A 22,392-nucleotide genomic window follows, 5' to 3' on the forward strand; every position below is an offset into this window, starting at 1 on the left:
AGGCTTTCATTTGAATTTACTTTTTAAACCTCTAAAAGTCACTTCAGGCTGTAGGAAAAGAAACTGGGGGAAAAGAGGGAGCACAGGGCAGTGGCACAAGCCCAGGAAGCCAAAGTGAAAGGGGCTTGATCTCTGGCCAAGCAGCTACAATTTGCAGATTGCTAGGGCAGGAAAAGCAGCACAGGCATGAGTAGGAACACAAAACTTGTTAGATGGATGAACAGCTGGGCTGAATCTCACCTGAGCCTTCCCTGGGTCACCCACAGCCCAGAGCTGGGAAGGAAAGGCTGCCTGGGGAGCCACAAACCAGGGTTTCCCCAGCTCATGAAGGGGCAGGTGGTGGGGCCAGGGCACCCCAGGGTTTCTTGGCCAACAAGGATAAATTCCCCTGTGATCTCTGCCAAAACCAACCCTCCAGGGGGAAACTTCCTTCTCATCTCTTTAGGGAGAGAGCTGGAGCTCCCCAGCCGGGAGCCCATCAGGGCTCAGCCACCTCCCAGCTCTTTGCTTCAGGGAAAGGACAAGTGACAGGAGGAGAGGAAATGGCCTCAAATCGCACCAGGTGATGTTTAGATTGGATATTAGGAAAAATGTTTCCATGGAAGGGGTTGTAAAGCATTAGAACAGACCACCCAGGGAACTGGTGGAGTCACCATCCCTGGGACTGTTCAGAAACCATGTGGATGTAGCACTGTGGTGATACTGGGTTGACAGCTGGACTTGATGGACTTAAAGGTCTTTTACAATCTTAATGATTGTTCCTTCCATTATTGCTGCCCTGTGACATCCCTCCCCCAAGCCTCCAGGGATTTTTGACCAACAGCATTTATGTCAGCAAAACTAAACATAAAAAAAATGTCAAGGTGCATCAAAACTCCCATAGCAACAAAGTGCTAAACAAGCAGCAAACCACCAAAAAGATTAGCTACCTTTCATCTTAAATAGAATTATCACAACAGAACTATCATGACCTGGGCAAGGGGGATGGTCACCACAACCTCCTCACCCAGCTGGTTCTCAGCCTGGATCCTGTTTGGCAACCCCTCTTTTGCAGCCTTTACACAAATGCAAAGCCTTTTTCACTTCCCTCCCTGCTGCCAGTGGGGTGTTCAAACCCATGTCTGTCCCAGTCATGAGGGGGGTTTTCCAAGGAGGCTCTTTGTTGGTGGTTTTGTTATGTCAGTGCTTACCCAAAACCAGTGCTTTTCTCTGCCACCTCCTTGCCATCACATGCTTTCAGGAGCTGGGACTTTAAAGGGGCGAGGGGGAATTAATCAAGCACTTTAAAGGCAATTCTTGCAGCAGGGTTTGGCCTTGGATACACAGAGCAAGGCTGTCTGATAGGTGCTGTGTTGTGTCTGAGGCCACTAGTGCAGATATGGCAGTGGGTAGATATTTTGGGGGGGGGGGGAAAGCTTTGTTCTTTGAACAAAACCACCTTGCTGCCAGCTCATTGCAGCCTTTAGCACCAAGGAAAGGTGAAATCTGGCAGGTTAACACAGAGCAAAGCAGCTGGGTGCACCTGAGTGCTCTGGGTAGTGGGGTTTGAACTTCAGTCTGTAACTCAATGCAGATCCCACACAGGTAAAACCAGAAACCTCCCCTAATGGGGTTTTAGTGTGAATTTAACCCTAACCCAGAGCCCGAGAAACTCTCATGTCTGGGGGGAAAACACTCACTAAGCACTTTATTTTGGCCCTTTTACCAGTAGATTGGTTCAAAAGGAATTCATTTTGCTCCCCAGCAGAACATCCCCATCCACACTGGCTCTCATCCCCCTCCCAGAGATTAGGCTGATGCAGGTTTGCTCTTCTGCAAGAGCAACAACCACTCCAGAGTTATTTATCACCCCGTCTGGGCGCTCATCCCAAGCCTCCAACATGATCCCCCTCTGGAATCTACCCAGACCCAGACACAGGTTCTGTCATTGCCCAAACCTTGGGGATCTCTCTCCCAGCACCAATCTGGGGTGAGCTGTTGATTCAGACCCCCATTGTCACCTGTCCCCAGCATGACCAGGGGCATTATAGTGCCTCTGCATTTACCCTTCCTTATCCAGGCAGCAGCCAAACCCAAAATGCCAAACTGGTGGCACGAGGCAGGAGAGCCCTGAGGCCATAGCGGGGCACAGCCATGCACAGCACCCCCAAATCTGAGTCTCCAGCCCGGCCAGCAAGGCTCCAACACCCCAAAATGGCTGGAGATACCCCAGCACATCCAGAGCTGGTCCCTGGGAGCCTCCCTGTGCCAGCTGGAGCAGGTGGCACAGCCATCCTTAGCCCACCCATCACCCTGTGCCACCCCCATCCCTCTGTGCAGCCCCGACCCCTTCCCTGTTTCACTCCCCAGGATGGGGTAAAACTTTCTCTTCAGCTCCCCAAAGCCTGCCAGCAAAATTCCCCTTGCAAGGAACAGGTCTGTCTCTGCTGCCCCTCTCACCTGGCATCTCCCGGGCTGTTGTGCTGCTTCCCACAGCCAGGGCAAGGCTCTCCTCACACCTTAAATCAACCCCCTCTTCCACCCTCTGGCCTCACAAGGCTGCAAAGTCACTAATTACCCCTTGGTAATGAGCACAAAGAGGTCTGAGACCAGCAGTGCTCAGTCTAATTACAGGTGTCCCTTCCCCGTGCCCGAGGTGCCACTGAAGGCAGGGGCTCTGCTGCCCTCTGGGCTCAAGGCTCAGGGCAAGTCAGAGCAGCAACAGTCACCAAGGAAAGTCAAATTTAGTTCCTGTGGGACAGAGAGCCTGTTTCAGCTCTGGGCAAACCCCTGGGGGGGATCTCTGCCCCTTTTAGCCAGACCTGACCCCCCTTCCTGCACTCACAGTCCCTTTGATGAGCCTCCTCCAGCTGCTCCATCTCCTGCTTTGGCTGATGGCACATGGGGGTTTCAGGGGACAACAGTCCCCTGGGAGAACAGCAGTGATGCTGCCCCAGGAGCAGCTCTGGATGAGCAGGGAAGGGCCCCATCTCCTCCCCACAGCACCCAGGGCAGCCTCCTCCCCCAGAGCCAGGGACATCCTGACTCATCCTCAAAGACTTCAGCCTCCTTCTGCCTGAGGATCCATCCACCCCGTTGCACCTTCAGGGGAGAATCATTCCTGGTTTCCCATGCTGCAAAGGCAAGGAGAATTCCTGGTGATATTAAAGCAGCCCCTGACACAGGGGGGGTCACTGCCCACGGGTGACACCCACTGCCATGGGAGCAGGGACACGGCAGAGGCGGGAGGGACAGGCACTCCCTGGCTCCAGGAGAACCTTTGCTCTGCACCAGTTTTCTTTCCAGCACTTGCCAGGTGGGCAACAGAAAGTCCTGCCCATGGCCAAGTGCTGGCCCTGGAACAGCAGCAGGGACCAGAGGGAAAGGAGAGAAGCAGCACAGCCAAAGCTTCACCTTCAACAGCGAGGCCAGTGGGGAAGGGGAGGCCTGGATGGGGACCCTGCCCTTGGTCTCTCACCCAGGTGACATCCACCTTCTGTCCCTGGTGGCCTCCCCAGCCCCCACCTGAGAGTGGACCTGGAAAAGTAACGGAGGCTGGAAGCCAGGGACCAGCACCCAGCTGCAGGTTGTGCTGGGTGGCCCTGGGTAGCTCATTCACCCCCTGGAGCCACTGCTGGGACACCCAGCTGGAGCTGGTGGGGCAGTGCTGGTCCCCTGGGCACTGCTGGCCAAGTCCTGCTGCCCCACAGGCCCCCCTGTGACCCTCCCCCATCACCCACCACTGCAGAAAGCTAAAGGAACACCATGTTTGGCCCTTACCAGGCAGGTCCTGGTGCTCCCAGCAAGGATCCCACAGCCCTGGCCAGCCCAAGGATGCTGCCTGGAGCTGGCCAGGGCTGCTCCCTCCCCTGGGGCACCTCCCACCTCCAGCTGCAGGTGATGATCACCCTCCATCCCTCACCCACACCTCCCCCAGCAGCAGGATGGAGGTTTGATACAGCCCTTGGATGTGGGGAATGGTCTGGGATGGGTTAAGCACCCCCAAATATTCCCTAAGCAAAGGAAGAAATCCCTCACCCAGCTCTCCATCCTCAGTGACAACCTTCAGCAGACAAGGGCAGGGAGGGAATCTGATGCCCAGCACGGTGGGGCCTTGCCAGGCAGGTGCAGGGGGCCCTGGGGCCGTGGTGGTGTTTCTCTGGTGGTCTCTGAGCTGCATTTCCCCTGGCTGGGACCATCTCTCCTGAGCAGGTGGCACTAAACAGAGCCCCAGGAGCTGCACAGCACCAGCCTGGCCTCCACCCCCCTCCACCTCCCTGCAGTGGTTGCAAAACCCCATTTTTTTTTGTTATTTTCTCCTTAGGCAGACAAATTGCTCCCTCCAGGTACAGGCACAGCTGCAGCTGATCCCCTGATTTTCTTTCCACAGGCACCACTTGTGTTCTCTCCAGCTGTGCAGGGATCACAGGGCTGGGCTCGGGCACGGGATGCCCTGAGCTGCTCCCTGGGGCAGGCAGGGAGCAGCAGGACCCTGCCCAGTAGTGGTGCTCCAGTTCCCCCAGGAGGGACATCCCTCAGGGCCCTGTGTCCCCGAGCCACCAATCCTGGTGGCTGGAACTGGGTTTTTTTGACTAAGCTTTTTTTAGCTGGGCTGGGCTGGGAAAGGCTGGTACTTGCCTTAGGCCAGTGATGTGGACTAAGTAAACATCATCATCTTCTAGGTAGGAACTGAGGTGCAAAGCAAGCAGTGACCACTCCTTCCCCAGCAGAAGTGGATTTGGGTTGGTTTTTGTGAGTTTTGGGGGGACTGACCCCAGCAGGTGCCCTGGGCCAGCTCAGTGTGTGGCTTTCAATGAATGTGGCCTTTTCTAACCAAAAATGGTGCCTGGGACGTTCAAAGGCACCTTTTCACACAAATCCCTCTTGTAAATATTTATCCTGCGGGAGCCTCCACCAGCAAGCAGCCCTGGAGGTGCTGGCAGGCTCAAGCAACCTCTTGTGTCAGGACTAGGGAGCTTTAAAAACTGCTTTTGTTCCTGTTTGGAGCAGGAAAATCCACCAAGGTCCTGCTTGGCAGGTCTCAGGGGACATGGGGCCTTTCAGAGCCTCTGCTCCTTGAAAGTCACCCCTGATGAGTGACCAACCTGCAGGTTTCCCCATGTCCATTTTCCAGCTGTTTTGGGTGCAAAAGCAAACTTGAAAATGCAGCTTGTCCCCTCCACCATTGCAAAATGGGAAAACTGGGAAAACCCCAGCAACCAACACACACAGGAAAGCAGCTGGGTCCTGGTGGACACCAACCTGAGCACGAGCCACCAACAAACCAACAAACTTCCATTTCCATCTAAAAATCACCAATGAAGAATCAAACAAAACAGCACTTTAAGTGCTTTTCCTTTCACAAAGGGAATAACTCCTATTACTCTCATTATTCTTAATATACTCACTAAGTATTTTTGGGTGAACATCTGCACTTGTCTAAACAACTGGAACAAATATTCTGGGTGGAGTGGCCATCCCACTGGATTCCCTGGAGATATTTGTCCAGAGGGGCTGAGATTGGAGGTGCCTCTGAAGACCATGCAGTCAAATCATGTGATTTTGAATCCCCCCCAAAACCCCAACATTTTTTCCCAAAACCTCCCTGTTTTTTTTCCTTAAAAACCATCACTTGGTTCCTCAAAAATCGGGATTTCTCCCCTCCCCCCAGCAAAGCCAGTTTTGTTCCTCAGAAATGCAGTTTTCTCAAAAAAAAAAAAACATTTTCCCCCCAACCCCCACCATTTTCTCCCCCGAAAAAAAATTTCTGAAAAAACCCACCATTTTTAAACCCCTCCAGTTTTTTGCCAAACCCCCATATTTTTTCTAAAAAACCCCATATTCAAAAAAAAAATCAATTTTTGCCCCCCCACCTATATTTTTTTAAAACAAATGGGTTTACCCCACTTGTTTCTCAAGAAACCACAATTCCCCCTCCAAAAAAAAAAATTTCCCAAAACCTCACAAGTTTTCCAAAGATATTCTCAAATTTTTTCCCCAAACCCACCATTTTTTCCCAAAACCCCCCCATTCTTTCCCAAACCCACTGATTTCTTTTCCATAATACCCACCATTTTTTCCAACCCCCTCCCCATTTTTTCCCAAACCCACTGATTTCTTTCCCATAATACCCACCATTTTTTCCCAATAAACCCCTTTTCCTTCCTAAAAAACTCCATTTTCCCCCCCAAACGCCTCATTTTTTTCCCCAAAAACCACTTTTTACCCCCAGAACACCAGTGACATCCTAAACATGCACATGGAGCCAACTGGGGGGCCCTGTGAAGAGGCACCTTGGGCTGCCCTAGACAAAGAGTTGCCGGTGGGTTGAGGTGATGCTCCATCCTTGGAGATGCTCAAAAGCCACGTGGGCATGGGGAGGACATCTGACCCTGCTCGAGCAGGGCTTTGACCCCCCCTGAGGTGCCTTCCCAGCTCCACAGCTCCTCCGTGGCCCTGCTGAGGCTTTGGCAGCTCACAGGCAGGAAGCACCTTTGCCAGTCACCACCCGAAAATGCGGGCGAGTGGCCGCGGTTCCTGCCGGGCAGGAGGCTCTGCCAGCGCCCACACGCAAGGCTGGCACTGCTGGGATCCCAAAGAAACGCTGGAACAAACCCTCAGCCCTGCCAAGGGCTTTCCCAACCCTGCAGCAGCAGCAGCAGCAGCACCGGGAGTGGTGGAATCATGGAATCACAGAATCAGAGAATCACAGAATCAGAGAATCAGAGAATCACAGAATCAGAGAATCACAGAATCACAGAATCAGAGAATCACAGAATCAGAGAATCAGAGAATCACAGAATCAGAGAATCACAGAATCATAGAATCACAGAATCACAGAATCACAGAATCAGCCGGGTTGGAAGGGACCTCCGAGACCATCAAGTCCAACCCTTGATCCAACCCCGCTGTGGTTCCCAGCCCATGGCACTGATGCCACATGCAGTCTCATCTTAAAAACCTCCAGGGATGGAGAATCCACCACTTCCCTGGTCCTCCCCACCGCGGGTGACCACTGGAAATAGCAGGGCTCTGACATCACGAGGAACCTCCCAGTCACTCAGCGTCCAACAGCTTGATTAATATGCAAATGGGGTGATGTTTCCTGGGGGAGGAAGATTTCTTCCTCTAGGGAAACCAGGGAATCTGCAGAATGAAGTGTTTGCACCCAAAGTGTGACTCTGCTGAAACACTGAGCTGTGACTCTCCAGCCTCTGGGTAGGAGCTGTTCATGAAGCCTTAACAGCAGTGATAATCTGGATTAACCAAGGAGTTATTAACCAAGGAGTGGTATGGTCATGCCCCTTACAAGCTCAGAAATTCACCTCACAAAGGCCTAAGAAAATCACCTTAAAATATTACAAGCTTAAAACCTCATAGATTTTTTTTTTTCCTCATAGGAAGTGAATAGGAACCATATTCCCAAAAGTTCCTTTAAATCAAACATGGAATTGAATGACTTTACTGAAGTTACTAAATACTGAGTAACTGCTCAAACTGAGGAGAGACAATAAGATTTGTGTGGGTGCTCAGGGCAGGTTTTGGGTTTCAAATGTAGCTATACAGCCATTTGCAGGACTGCAGATACATTTAAATTCCTGGTTATTTGCCATCCCTGTACTTGCCCAAACAACTCTGGGTTTGTTTCACAGTTGGCTGTCCAGAGGGAATCACTAATGGACAGTTACTTAAGAATGAAAAGGTGAATGTTGACCTGCAGAAGCATTTTGCATCAAAATCATTAGAGTTATGCTCCCTGGTGGAATAAAAAGGGATTATCCTGATTCAGCCCTTCCCCATCCCTTGCTCAGCTGCATGTTGAAATATGAAGCTTCATCTGTTTGCTGGGCACTGTGGCAGATGCTGTGAGGGGACAGGGACAGTCACCTTTTCCACAGGCATGTACAAACATCCCTTTATTTGTGCATCGAATCACAAACACAGAAGTATTTCCTCCTCTAGGAAAGAGCCCGAAGCCAAGGTGCTGTTTTCTGTCACCCACGTGCCTTAGGCAGGGTTCTGGAGCCTGCCTGGCTTTGGCAACAGGATTTATCCAACAGGAGTGTTCTAACAGCAGGGAACAACACCTTTCCTCTGAGCTTGCCAGGTGTGTGCCAGACACAAATTCAGTGAAGCCTCAGAGCAGCCCCGGTGAGGCAGGTGGGGATTCATCGAGGAATTAATCACTAGAGAGAAACCAAGCCAGAAAATGAGTCTCTCAGTCACTTCTACCCTGCCCTTGACGCCGGTTTCCAAGACAAACAGGTTATTTGCTGGGTTACATTAGAGCAGACCCCTGCAAGACACCTTTCTGCACCTCCCAGCCCCTGCTTTGGTGCTGGGGGAGGTCACTGCACCCTCCTCACAGGTGGGCACCCACCTCACCCCCTGAGGGCACTGCCAGCAAAGGCTGTGTCTGCAGAGGTGGCCAGAGGTGGCCACGGGGGCAGAGCCAACAGCCACCATACCCAAACCCAAACCTCAGTGGAGCACTGGGAACAAAAACCCTCTTGAAAATCCCGACTTACTGCCCAGCTCCTCTTGGGAGATGAGGACTCTCCTCCTCTCATTCTCTCACAGCAGCACTTACTTGCAGTGTTTTCCAGAACCCCTGGCTTTGCTGGCACAAAAAGCAGGTCACAGTGACTTTGTTAACTGTAGGTTTTCCATTGGAAGAGACAAGAGAGAAAGGGGAAGGACAACTCAGACCGATCTGAGGGATGGGGAAGTGAAACGTGGATCCTGTGTCATGTTCAGAGAATAAGTTTACAGTGAGGCCTAAATATAAACCCTGAACTTCCAAATTGTTGCCTTACCTAGAGGAGCATCTCCTCTCTCTGACTCCTGCCCTAGTACTCATTTCATTCTCATCTTTCCCACAGTTTGGATCACTACCACATGAGCTGCTGACTTCTGGGTGGCTGAGGGACAACCAGGTGCCTGCACATGGGTTATTGTCCCCTGTGTTTTGGGGTGCTGGACTCAGACCTGCACAGACCTTGCTCCTGACGGAAAAGAAAAAGCACAAAATACTCCTGGGCACGAGATTCATGGCAATTTGCACTGAAGTTTCTCATGGTTTAGGACTGTGGTTGTAAATTCTTCTTCCCCCTTGCACCCAACAAGGTCTGGCCACTGTAAAAAAACTCACATTTGGGAGATCCAGCCACCAGTAGTGTCAGGACTGGTGCCCAGCTGGAGCTTCTTTACAGCCCTGGGAGTCCCTGCCCAAGGGAACAGCCCTTGATAGCACTGGAGGAACAAAAAGAAATCCTGGAACTCCTGCAGTGCTGCTACTTTAGTTCTGGGAACCTGGGACAGAACAGGAGGAGGAAGTTCAGGGTCTGGATCTCCAGCAGCCACCCCGTGGGATCTTCCAGGAATGTCCTGGGTGGTTCCTGGACCTTTCACACTCACTTGGTGCCCAGCATTTGCAAAATGAGTCAGAAAGGTTCCCTTGGCATTGGCAAACATTGGCAAACACATAAATCAGGGGATCCAGGCAGGTGTTTGCCATGAGCTGATGTTGGAGGCAACTGCTCCTCTGTGCAAGAGGTGCCAAGACATGCCACAGGACTTCACAAGGATGCCAGTGGTCCTGCAGATGTGCAGGGAGCCAAAGCAGGTGGCAAAACCCACCAGAGACACTGCAATCATCTGCAGAAACCTGCAATCATCTGCAGAGACCTGCTCTTCCTCTGCTGCCTCTGGAGCTTTCCCTGCTGCTGCAGCAGTGGCAGCTCCCAACAGAGCTCCACAAATCAGGGAAATGGCAAAGGACAGGAGGAAAGAGAGCAAAACAAGAACTATGGTGTGGAAGAAGAAAATACATGAATATCCAGGCATTTTGTTGAGCCTGGGACTGAAGTCTTGAGGAGGAAGAAGAAAGGCAACCCTGGGACACACAGGATGAGCCAGATGAACAAGCACAGGTTTTCCAGATTTCTTGCAGAGGGACCTGCTCTTGTACCATACACCACCAAAGTACTGGTGGATGCAGGTGAACATCAGGAAATAGATGCTGCAGTGCAGGAAAACTCGAACTGGCAGAGGAACTTCCCAAATGGCCACTGGTTGCCAAGGCTGAGGTAGGAAAGCCTGAGTGGAACAATGGGGATGATCAGGACACCTCCCAGGACCAGGCTGAACTGCAGGATCGTGCCTGAATCCCACTGTTTGATCCAGAAGCTGCTCAGCAGGAGAGGGTGGCCAGGGCAGGGACAGTGGGTGCAGCCCCTGGACACTCAGTCCACACTGGGGTTCATGAAGGTGAGAGAGGATTCAGGAGAACCCTCTGTGCTGACCTGCAAGGGGTGGGGTGGAAGGGAGAAGCCCCTGAGCTCATCACCTTTAGGCTGAGCTGGGTCAGAGGCAACAGGGGCTGAAGCAGCAGAGGGAGGTTTTCCAACGATCCCTGATCCTGAAGATCTGTGGCCAAAAGTCGATCACGATTCATCCTGGCCTCCACATATTATCCTGCCAGCTTCAAAGGCCCAAAGTCTTGCTTTGGTTTTCCAGTGATCACTGATCCTGGCCTCCACAGGTTCAAGGAGCCAAAGTCTTGCTTCTCACACACAAATATACAACCTCGTGAGAATCAGATTCCAACCTGTCACACTCAGCTTGACATCCTCCAACTGTGCCACAAAGGGAGGACAAAGGGCTACACAGGAACAGTGGGAGCAGCTTAAATGTTCCCCACCACTAACTGCTGATGGAGGAAGATGACACAGATGGTGCTGTTGCTGCTTGGCTCCAAAAGTCTCTGCATTTCAAATGCCTGGTGAGACCCCAGCATTCCCCACACTCCATGATTCCAGCTTATGGTTACAGCACACTCAGCCAGTGCCTGACTGACCTGCTCCCTTCTCCTGCTGCCAGACTTTCCAGCAGTAAAACATCTCCCTGGCCTTTTGGCAGCCTCACATCCACCTGGGGATGATCCTGAAATCAGATCCCTGTGATTACATTCAGGCACTTGGATTTACACTCTGGCCCCTGTGCCAGTCACTGCTCACTCTGCCTTTGGGGTATGACCACGTCCCACCCCAGCACCTCCCCAAAATGCTCGGGGCACTTTGGGGTACCAGCTCCATGGAATGATGCTCTCAGCCTGTCCTGCTGCAGCCACAGCTCTGCACCACATCCCAAGGGATGAAGGACAGATCCCAGGGAGGAAACAGGCCTGAAGGCATTGTCACAGCTGATGTGTTTTTAGACAGAGGCATCTTCAGCCAGCACTGAAACTGCCCCTTCCTGTGTGCTCCGGGGGGCTGAGGAAGGAACAGGGCTTGAACAGCTCAGGAGGTGTTGAGAACCAGTTTGTCCTCACCAGGGCTTGCCCAAGCCTGGCTGAAACAGGGTGTCAATTCCTTAATCCAGCCTTTAACCCCCATTTTGGTAAATCTGGGAGTCAAAACCAGGGGTCAGGGAAGGCTGATTATTATTTGCTAAAACATCAGCAAAGGACAGTGGCTTCTAACACAGAGGGGGCTAAGGCAGACATTACATGTTTGCTTTCCTCTGTCTTTCACTATTTTTCCTAAAAAGTGAACCTTTCTGAATTAAAGCCTTTTTGATAATGTTTTGTTGCTGCCTTATGGCACCATCACCCACAGAGCTGCAGAAATCACACCCCATTCCAGAGAGCAGCCACGCTGGCAACAAGGGGATCCTTTCTTTTCTGCCCAAAACAGACCCACTATGGTGGCAACAACCAGCTCAGGGTGACAAGAATATACAAGGTCATGGGTTTCATTGAAATCCAGCAGGTTTGGGTGCTGTTTACTCTTTAGGCTCAGTAAAAGCTGCAGATTGGTGGGATCATAAGCTGTGGATGGGGAGGTGTGTCCCCAGGTCACAGCAAACAGTCCAAACAAGCATCATTCTGCAGGTCAGAAAATGGGAATTTCTGAAACTGCCCTCCTGCTTCTTTCCCAGGCAAAAGGAAACCCCCAAAGGGCTTCACTGAGACGTTCAGATGATCTCTGGTGTGTGGGTGCAGAAGTGTTCTGGTCCAAAACTGCCACCACCTTTGCTTTGTAAGGCAGGGCACATCCATAGCTGAGATTAAAAGCCCAGAGGGTGAGATCCCAATGCTGCATCCCAATGAACTCCTTGGGACCTGAAGGAAACAGTCCCTGAAGGAAAGTTAATCCGTGGATGGTCAAAACTTGATGCTTCCAAGCCCCCCTGGGTGCTCCTGTGGGCAGCCAGCTCTGGGGTGACAGGGGCCTTCCCTGGCTCTCTGTGGAAGGGCTGCAAACTGAATTTCGAGCTAAAAAGGAAGTTTCTAAGCAAAGTGTGGTTTAGTGTGTGTGCAGCCCACAGAGACTATTTTGAGCAGAGCCAACAGCCCCCACAGCCTCCTGCCCTGGGATGGCAGCACCTGAAGCCACACGAGGTGACTCCCTGCCATGGGGGGCTTTAGGGGAAGCTGCACTGGGACAAGGGGCTGCACAGGGCGCCCAGAAAGTGCTGCTTCATGTCCTTTTTTAGGCTTTTGGGGGCGTTTGTCTTCTTCTGCAATAAATAGCCCAGCTCAGTGCAGCAGCTGTGCTGGTTCTGTGTGGTTACAGCACACGTGGGGGGTCTTCTTGGGAATTCCTGTCTGGAGCCATTCCTTGTGTATGGTGATGTCACAGCACAGCCCCTCCTGGGGAGGAAGTCACCCACCTCCCCTGCAAGGGGAATAAATGTGTGACAAAGGGTGCTGAGGGGTGACAGTGCACGGAATGAGACCCAAACCCCCAGGGGCTGGAGTTACCTCAGCACATGGGCCACCCTTGGCTGTGCCCTCCTCACCCTGGGCCCTCAGTCAGCCCAGACCATTGTGCACACACCAAAGTGCAGGTGAGCCTCTGCAGGGTCTGGACTCTGGGGGTCCACACCACTGAAGCCTGGTGGATCCCAAGCCCTCTGCCACCACCAGCTCCCATTCAGAGGTGTTTTCCTGGGGCAGGACCTTCTCCAACAGAGCTCAGAGCACCCTGAACATTTGCAAAAAAACCAGAGCAAACCCACAGCCACCTGAAAATAAGACTCTGGTCTGCCATCAAGGGTTCCTCTGCATAAGGGGTGAGAGAACAAACATTTGTGCCATAAATTCAGCGTGGAAGATGCTTCCAGCCCTGCTGGATCAGCCCTCACAGCAGCAGCTCCCAGAACGGGAAAAGCAAAACCAGCAGAGATGCAAGGGCTGAATGAGGACAGAGACAACCTGAACACCACATGTGGAAAAGAGTTTATTGGAAGGAAACATGATGATATTTACAGGGATAAACCCAGCGTGTGATCAGCAGAGCACAGCAGTCCTGGCCCTTCACCCTTCCTGCCCAGTCAGGTCCTTCTGTCCCCGCTCAGGTCTGTCTGTCCCACTGAGGACAGAGGAGCCCAGCGTGTCAGTGAGGCCAATCCCATCCTGTCCCACTGGAGTAATTAATTTAAACCCTTTTTCCACAGGAAGTGCTCCCAGCAAACTCACACAGGCTCTGGCAGAAGAGCAGGGAGAATATCCAGCTACGTGTCCGCCCTCACACTCAACTCCAGGGCAGCAAAGTCCCCCAGCCCCCAGAAACACTTTCTGAATGTTCTTCCTCCTGCCACCTTCTCCCCCTGTTGCTGTCACCTCTGGCTGTACCTGCAGGGATCAGGACAGGCCGTGGAGGCCTCAGGGACAGCCACAGTGTCACAGTGTCACAGGGCTGAGGCACAACTTTGCAGGGAGTTTATGCTTTGAAACGTGCAGAAAACATTAACTGCCACTTCTTGCTCCTTTTTCAAACACATCTGAACACGAGGCATCAACTTCAAGGCAGAAACTTCATCTCCCCCATATGAAAGTAGAGGTTTACATCTGAGTTAATCCTACTTGGGATAGAGGATTGGGAACTTCAAGAGCACAGTTCAGGCAGCTTCCTTGTGAGGTTTAACTTCAGAGGAGTCACTTCACACCCCCTCCCATTCCCCTCTTTGCAGCACCTGGGTCTGGGTGCTGAGCTCAGGTGACTCCAGCCCTGGGTGACTGAACAAACACAGTGTCAACCAACAGGAACAATTTGCAAACAACTGAGCAGCAGACAAATGTGCAAATGTATCTGGTGGCTACTTCTGGATAATGAATGCATAATCTATCCCGACTGCCTTCCCTATCTGCTCCTGGATAATGTGTCTGTGAGCCTGAGTCAGGTTTATAAATGGTTGGCAACGAGAAAAACAGGCTGTGTTTGAGCCAAACATTATGTTCAGCAAATAAGGAGCAGTTTTGCCATGGACAGCTGCTGTGAGAGCCCAGAGTCAGAATCCCTCCAGTGCTCCAAGATTCCCATCCTGCCTATGTGAGGTGCAGGATGCAACAGCAGACTTTTGCCTCTAAAATTGAATTTTATGCCCAAACTGCAGGCTCAAAAAGAGCAATACTGTATTCCTTCCCCATCTATCTGCTCATTAGAAAGTGGCTCTTACATTTATTTGGCTCAACTGCTGGGAATGCTCCAAGGAAAGCTAATTACAAGGTCATTGCAGTAAATTGCATTTGGTGGCATAACTCTGAGTCACTGGTTCAGGGCGTTTTCCCCCTTCCAGCCCAGAGTAACTCATTTAACAAGCGTGAAGGAAAGCAGAAAAAAATTTAGGGATTCTCAGTGCATGAGACCTAATGGGGAGCCAGCATTCCCAAAGTGCCATGAGCTCTGTGTGTCCCAGTAGAGGTGAGTTCTCCTGGGAGCGGTGACAGACTGGACACCAGAGATTTTCCAGTCAGTTTGGGAGCTGAGGCTTACTGGCCACGCAGTCCTGGAGCAGGAGAAGAGGAGCCTGAAACCATTTGGAGGCTTCCCAGGGCTGCCCCTGCAGGAGCAAATTTCACTCTTCCCCCCAGGAAATCTGCTCTCCCTCCACTCAACCCTTTGGGAAGCAGAGAAGTCACTTCACTGTGTTGGGTGGCAAAGGTGCCACTTGGGGTGATCCTGCTGCTGGCTGAGGTGTCTCCAGTGCAGCTCCTCACCCTGCAGGGACGAATTCCCAGGAGGAAGGGGCTCATTCCTCCTCAGTGGTGTGTTCTCAGTGAGGAAAGCTGCAGGTTGCAGTGCCTGGGGGATGCCCCTGTGTGGGCTGGTGAGGTGGTGCAGACCCTGAGGGGTGGCTCCTCTGGCTCAGCCATCTCTCCCCACGCTCCCAGCAGATCCCTCCTCATGCCTTCCGGATGATCCTTCCCGGTTTCCTCCAGTCCCTGTACCTCTCCCTGCGCACAGAGTGGACCAGGGGCCTGGAGAAGCTGGAGGGGCTGGATCTGGTGGCATTGCTGTGGAGGAACAAAGTGAGACATGGTTACTGGGGTGGGACAGAGCTGGGGCAGAGCTGCTGCGTCCAGGGGAGGCTCCTGAAAGGACAGGGAATTTTGGTTCACCACCATTGGAGCTAAGAGAAGGGCCAGTGCTGGATCCTGCTGCAGATCCTGATGCTCAAGGTGCCTGAGCTGCAGCCCCAGGGCTGAGCCTCCCCTGTGCACCTGAAGTGGTGGCAGGAACCCTCCCTGTCCCAGCTACTGGAGGTCTTGGGAAGAGCTGCTGAACTTCAAGTGCACAAATGTGAGCTCAGAACCCCCCAGACAGCCCATGAGAGCCCCAAGGTCTGTCCCCTCTCTCCAGGTGGGTCACTGAAAACAAACCCCTCCAAAACTTCAGACACCTTTGAGAAGTTTTCCTCAAACCCCCTAAAGCAAACAACGTGCAGTCCTGGCTTTTCTTTGGGATTTTACCACCCTTGTTTCAGTCCATGTTCTCTCAGGGGGGTTATCCTGGATGTGAACCAACCACTCCATGAACCAACCATGCCATGAACCAACCACAGCCGTGCAGAGATGCCCAGGACAGTCTCATGGAGCTGCAGGACCTGCAGGACCAGCAGGGCTGTGTTCACCCAGGGCTCTTCTGGGGTGACTGAACACTCCAGCCCACTTGTCCTGGGCATTTCTCCTCTCTCCAGGCACTGTGTCCCAAGCTCTTCTTTCCTTCAGCCCTCCTGGCTGACACCTTCACTCCCCATTTTCATATCTAGATTTGCAAAGCCTGCAGACTGGCACAGCAAACGTGCAGGTTGTGCTGCCAGTGCTGGGGGTGAGGTGGGGCACAGCAGTTCTGGAGGAACTTGGAGTGACATTTGTATGGAGTCCTGTCCCCAGCCCTGCAGAAAGGGCTGTGCCTTGGTGATCTCTGGGTTTGGTGATTGGAGATCTCTCCTCTTTGCAGATCCTGCTCAGAGATCTTCCTCCTGTGATTCCCAGTGACTTTGTCAATAAACATTGTCCAGAGGAGGCCAGAGGGTACTCTGAGGGCTGCAGCCCCTCTGCTCTAGGAGAGCTGGAGATGTTCAGCCTGGAGAGGAGAAAGCTCCAGGGAGACCTGAGAGCCCCTTGGGATAAGGCAGTGGAATGACAGGACAAGAGGGAATGGCTTCCCGCTGCCAGAGGGCAGGGTTGGATGGGATATTGGGTAGAAATTCTTCCCTGTGAGGGTGGGGAGGCCCTGGCACAGGTTGCCCAGAGAAGCTGTGGCTGCCCCATCCCTGGAAGTGTCCAAGGCCAGGTTGGACAGAGCTTGGAGCAACCTGGGATAGTGGAAGGTGTCCCTGCCCATGGCAGGGGGTGGAATGAGATGATCTTTAAGGTCCCTTCCAACCCAAACCAGTCAGTGATTCTGTGATCTAAGCACTGGAGGAAGGGAGAGCAGGGAGCAGCAGTGCCTTGGGATGCCAGAGGAGGCTGATGAATGGAGGCAGGGGCGGGGGAGCTGCCAGCCACTCCAGGAGCGGGGGAAGAGGGAGCTGTGGAAAAGCTGTGAATGTGAGAAAAAGCTGCCTCACAACAGAGCCTGTTACTATCCAACAGCCACAAAAGGATCTGCCTGGGCTGAGGCTGCAGCCAAGAGAGAGCACTCTCATGTCCTAATTAGCCTGCTGCTTTATAACTTAATTTCCTAATTGGTTTTCACGTTAATTACTCCTAACAGGCCAGAGAGGTGGCAGCTCAGGCCCTGTGGCAGGAGATGGAGCTTCACCTCTACAGCACTGGCCCAGCTCCAGGCTGTGCTGGGAAGCTGTGCCCTCACTTCCATCTCATCCAAGGAGCTCTGCCTTGCTGCTGCCTCAGGGTTAAGCTCTTACAGGAAGGTTTTGAGTGGCTGCCTTGGCAATGCCTGTCAATCCTTCCTAAAATACCCCTCAGGTCACAGATCACACCAGTGCCCTCCTGGCTGGAGGTGGCACCCACAGCCACTGCCAGCAGGGCTGGGCTGAGCCAGGATGGGTGTCCCAGGTCCCTGCTCTCACCCTGGTGCAGGTGCTGGGTTTGTGCTGTGCTGCTCCTGACCTGATGTGAGGCATCAGGAACCTTTATCCCACTGCTGAGCCAAGGCTTGGACTCTATGGACAGCCAGGCTACAGATGTGGCAACCATTTCTGAGCACTTTCCAAGCCCAAGACTATACTGAAGGGTGAACATCTGGCTCCAGCTGTGCTCTCCAAGCACTGGAAACCTGGCCTTGTGGGCTCATCAATCAAGAAACCTCAGCATTGTTAACTCTGGGGGTGTGTGAGCCCAGGCTACACCAGAACCAGGGTGTCCACACAGGACAATCTTAATTCCACTGAAAGGATCCCAGTTCATCCTGTAATTTTCCAGTTCTCTGGGTCATAGAGCTTCACCTGTTTATGGAGCAACACGTGAAGGATTCATGTGACATGGACAGATCTGGTGGCTTTGCTTTCCCAGGCTGGCTGAGGTCAGACAGGAGCAGCAGGAGCAGGGACAGCTCAGATGGAGAGGGCTGGGATGCCTCCAGGGTCTGGGGCTCTGCACAACTCAGCTGGCTTGGTCCCACCTTCCCAAATGAGGCAGCCCCTAGAGATTTTTGAGTTTGGTGGGATACCTAATTCCCTTAGATTCCTTATAAAAAAAAAACCCAGTCCTATCACATTTTCCTGGCTGCTTGATGCACGTTTTTTTGGTGGCTTCTAGTAAATCAAATGAGTCCATTAGGTTTTCTCTTTTGCATCAGGGTGCCCCAGAGCTCAGTGCAAGTTGTGTCCCAAGTCCTCCCTGCACTCTGCCTTGAAGACAGTGACGAAATCTGCCTCTGACCTCAATCAGAAGCCAGCCAGCCCCTTCTCTTTCAAGCTATTTCTGCACTGTCTCCACCCATGGCAGCGTTCCCAGTGCTAATCATTTCACTTGTACAAGGTGCAGCTCAGCTTTGCTGGTCTGGAAACCCAGCCAGGGAATGTATCCCTGAACTGCAGATGAAGAGGCTGGGAGCTGCTGGCTACTGATTTCCATCAGCCCCGGGAGCTTCCTCACTCCCCTGCTTTCCCTGGGGGGTCCTGTCTATGGAGACACCTTTGGGGGGTGTTTGTGCAGCACCAGGCACAGGAATTGCTGCTGGGAATGAAGTCTGCCAGAGGATTAGGATGAGGAGTGAGCTGTGAGCTCACTCGAGCTGCAGCCATCAGACCTGGAGCAAACTGGGTCACTGGCATCTTTTCAGGTCCAAGGCTACGAGGTGTCGGTGTGCCATGGCCTGAAATCTGGCAGGAGGTGAATTTTGGGTCCTGGGGTGCAAGTCTGTAATCACACAGCTGATGGAAGCTGTCAGGATGTCTTTCATTACAGGACCCCAACACTGCCGAGCCAACCCCTACCCCGTTAAATGTGAGCGGGATGTGAACAGAAGCAGAGCAGAATTTTAAGGACATGCAGCATTTTTTGTTTATGTCCTTATTTCTCCAGCTCGTTTTTGTTGTTGGGCAGAAAACAAGGGATTGGTGTAGTGGGCACAGCCCAGAGAGTGGGAGGAGACGGAGAGATAGTGACATGCACAGTAGTGATTTAACATGAAATACTCTGATTGCAGGAGTCTCTGGAGGTTTGTGCCTCATTGATGAATATCATGCATGAAGTGTGGCTCCTCTGCTGCCCACATTTTTCTCTTCCAGGTGTGGTGATTGGGAACCTGAGTCACAGCAAATGTGCTGAGTTACAGCCCATTTCCACAGGAAAAAAAAAACCAGTTACAGGCATGTTTATCTGCAAGTGTGTCAAATGCACGGGATGCTCAGACAATACAGGCTCAAAGGATTAACAGACCTTAATCCTCACCCAGCAGAGGAGACAGACACACACACACATCTATAAGGACTGACACACACACAAAAGACAACGTTTCCCCCCAAAACACCCCTGGGCTGTGCACCTTTGGGACCAGAACAGGCATCAACTCACCTCGAGGACCAAACTGGACCCGCCTGCTTCTTTGGCTTGGCCATCTGCTTCTGGTACTCCATCCAGCCACTCACCAGCTCGTGAAGGATCATCACGTAGAGGAGGAAAATAAGAATCCTGGGATCCATGCGTGGCACCTCGGGGTCTGCTTCATTGGGCACAGGTGACATTGGCTCGGGAGCAGCCGGGGGGGAGCAGCTCCTGCGGCTCGGGGGGAGCTGGAGGGATGCAAAGGTTGCTGCTGGAGAGCAGCCCGGCAGGCTGGGCTTTGTGCGGAGCGAATTAGCGCCGGAGAAATCCCCGGGGGGCTCCGAGCCCGCTGGCTATCGCAGCCAGCGATATCCGAGCCCGCTGGCTATCGCAGCCAGCGATACCCGAGCTATCCGTGAGGCAGCACAAACGCGGCTCGGGGGCTGCGGACGCGGGGTGGGTCACATCGCCGGGGGCTCCGGCCCTCTGCGCCCCTCTCCCTCGTGCTTTGTCTGCATTACTCCGCAGCCATGAGCTTCCCACACTTTTATTGCAGGAGCAGCCCCCCTTCCCCCCCGCTTTGGCTGGTGGAGGGGGAGAGGTGGCTGCTGTGCCCGCACACCGGAGAGGGAGGGGAGGGAGGGAGAGAGGGAGAGGGAGAGGGAGAGAGAGGGAGAGAGCACTGTCTGGCTGCAAAGAATAAATCAAAACCCCAGTCAGTGATTCGGGATTCTCCAAGCTCTCACTTCCCAGTGGCTCAGGATTTTGGGATGCACCGAGCTGATGCTGACTGGGAGTGTTACTGAGTATTTTGCAGCTGAGAAATGTTTTTTTTTTTTCTCCTCCTCGGTTTTCTCACACTCTTGTTTTGTTTTCTTCGTTGTTGTTATTCCTCACCTAAATCTTCAGCTGCTGTTTCTTCCGTGGTGAGGCTCTGACTGGCACCTGATGTGCAGGAAACCTGATGCCACATCATCCAGTCTTTCCACACCAGGGCTCCTCTCCCGGCCCTTCCAGCTCTTTCTGTTTAGAGGTGCAGGATTTGGATAACTGAGATCTGGTTGTGCCATCAGATCACAGAATCATGGAATGGTGTGGGTTGGAAAAGGCCTTAAAGCTCATCCAGACCCACCCCCTGCCATGGGCAGGGACACCTTCCACTAGCCCAGGTTGCTCCAAGCCCTGTCCAACCTGGCCTTGGACACTTCCAGGGATGGGGCAGCCACAGCTTCTCTGGGCAACCTGTGCCAGGGCCTCACCACCCTGAGATCCCCTCAGCCTCTCCCTTCCTTCCCCCATGGACCTGTGCCTGGAATTTCTAGCTGGATAAAAGCAAAACCCAGCCTTGTTTAGACATTTGTATAAAACAAGCAAAGAAAATACCCCCAGGAACGTGTTTCTAAGACCATCTTGCTCAAAATTCATGTTATTCCAGTGCAATCTTCCCATAAGTGAAACAATAAGCTCTCAATAAATAACTGTCAGGAGAAAATCTACCTGTGCTTAACAGAGCTGTGCCAATTGGGTGCAAAAAAAGTGCCCAGGGGAGGGGCAAACCCAGCGACCCTCATGATCCTCCACAGCTCCTGCACAAACACCAGGACCACTGGGCTTGCTCTCCAACAGGGAATGGGGGTTGCACATGCTGGGGAGTGGGATCCAAGGGCAGGTGTGACACCCCATCACACCCCATCCCACAGCAAACTCACCACCAGGAAGCTGCTTCTCCCCCAGCCCAGGTTACATCACTTGGGGGTTTAACACTTGAGGTCGGAGGTTTCTCAGACACTTCTGCCCTCTGTAAGTGCAGAAAAGTGTGCAGAAGTCAGACAGTTTATAGTTCTCTATGAAGTACAAATCTAATACACATTCAGTGCTAATTACATGATACATCTGCACGGGAAATAAACCCAGGGGCAGCACCAGCATCCCAGGTAAAGCTGTGCCTCAAAGTGCTGTGTGACTTCCCTTCAGCCAACTCCTCAGGAGTCCCAGAAGTGCTGAGTAAGTCTCTAAACTGGGAGGGGAAGATCTCATGGATGGGAGTGAGTGAGTGAATGAAACAAGCCAGGACTGGAGGTGTTCTAAAAGCTCCGAAACTGGGAATTCTTGAGGTTCTCCATGGAAGGGTAGTGGAGCCGTTCCCATGGCAACGGAGGCAGTTGCCAGGCTGCAGGCAATGGGTTCCAGTGTGTGCTACAAGTCCCACGTGGGGAGGGATTTCAGGCTCAGGACAACACTGAGATTTTATACATATGCAATTTTTGATGAGTAAAGCCAACGTGACTCCTTTGTTCCAGGGGGAGCAGCTTTTCACACAGAGTCAAAGGAGAGAAATTACCGGGGTAAGAACAGCAGAATAACTCAAAACAACTTACTCAGGATTGTGAGAGATGCTCCATCTTTGGAATAAAAATAATACTTAATACTACACAGGGCAGAAAAGCCAAAACTCGTGAGTTACTGTCAGAGCCCAAAACACAGCAGCTGTTTCCAAACCGTGACTAGTCACGAGCAATAAGTTCTTTGACAAATGAGTCACAAAAATTTAGAATTTGGAGTGATTGCAGCCCGTTTGGGGAGGGCAGAGCAGGGTGGGACTGGCCATGCTGCTGAGGGACCCCTGTGATGGCTGTACAGGGGGTACAGGACCCCTGTCACAGCTGGGGGTGCCCTGAGGTCTCCCACAAAGCTGTTGGTGTTTCCCCTCTGCCCCCCCAGCCTGGAGGTAGATTTAGATCAGATATTGGGAAGAAATCCTTCCCTGGGAGGGTGGGGAGGCCCTGGCCCAGGTTGCCCAGAGAAGCTGTGGCTGCCCCATCCCTGGAAGTGTCCAAGGCCAGGTTGGACGGGGCTTGGAGCAACCTGGGCTAGTGGATGGTGTCCCTGCCCATGGCAGGGGGTGGGACTGGATGGGCTTTAAGGTGCCTTCCAACCCAAACCAGTCTGGGACTCTGTGATTCCATAACTTCAGCCCAAGGGCACAGCCTTGGGGTTGTGCTGGAGAAGTCTGGTGGGAGCAGAAGCACCTCTGCAGATCCTCCATTTGCTCAGATCCTCTCAGTGGAGCCCAGGAGCATTTTTGCAAACTCACCGTGGCTTCCTGAGCTGGGAGCAATCAAGAGCTGGGCTGTTGCCCTGGTTGATAACCATCAGTACACCACAGATAA

General features: G+C 52.6%; 1 protein-coding gene and 1 long non-coding RNA gene across 4 annotated transcripts; both read right to left on the minus strand.

Annotated features, from left to right (window-relative positions):
* Positions 1-9,277: 9,277 nt before the first annotated feature.
* Positions 9,278-10,435, minus strand: LOC127480228 (P2Y purinoceptor 4-like). Its single transcript, XM_051808126.1, is given in 7 exon segments — positions 9,278-9,291; positions 9,397-9,498; positions 9,501-9,809; positions 9,812-9,921; positions 9,923-10,016; positions 10,019-10,167; positions 10,389-10,435. Coding segments are annotated over 7 exon segments (825 nt in total).
* A 2,775-nt stretch (positions 10,436-13,210) lies between these two features.
* LOC127480195 (uncharacterized) lies at positions 13,211-21,770 on the minus strand. Of its 3 annotated transcripts, XR_007907787.1 has the most exons (4): positions 21,114-21,770; positions 20,932-21,013; positions 19,253-19,470; positions 13,211-15,280 (listed from the first exon to the last, which is right to left on the minus strand). It is a non-coding gene; the product is annotated as an uncharacterized LOC127480195 (long non-coding RNA). The 3 variants fall into 3 exon arrangements; XR_007907785.1 differs by having other exon boundaries at positions 20,932-21,770; XR_007907786.1 differs by lacking the exon at positions 13,211-15,280 and adding an exon at positions 18,763-18,983 and having other exon boundaries at positions 20,932-21,770.
* Positions 21,771-22,392: the final 622 nt, after the last annotated feature.

This window comes from Manacus candei, unplaced genomic scaffold (genome assembly GCF_025592945.1).
Source record: "Manacus candei isolate 608988 ecotype Guabito, Panama unplaced genomic scaffold, ASM2559294v1 h1tg000071l, whole genome shotgun sequence".
NCBI lineage: Eukaryota > Metazoa > Chordata > Aves > Passeriformes > Pipridae > Manacus > Manacus candei.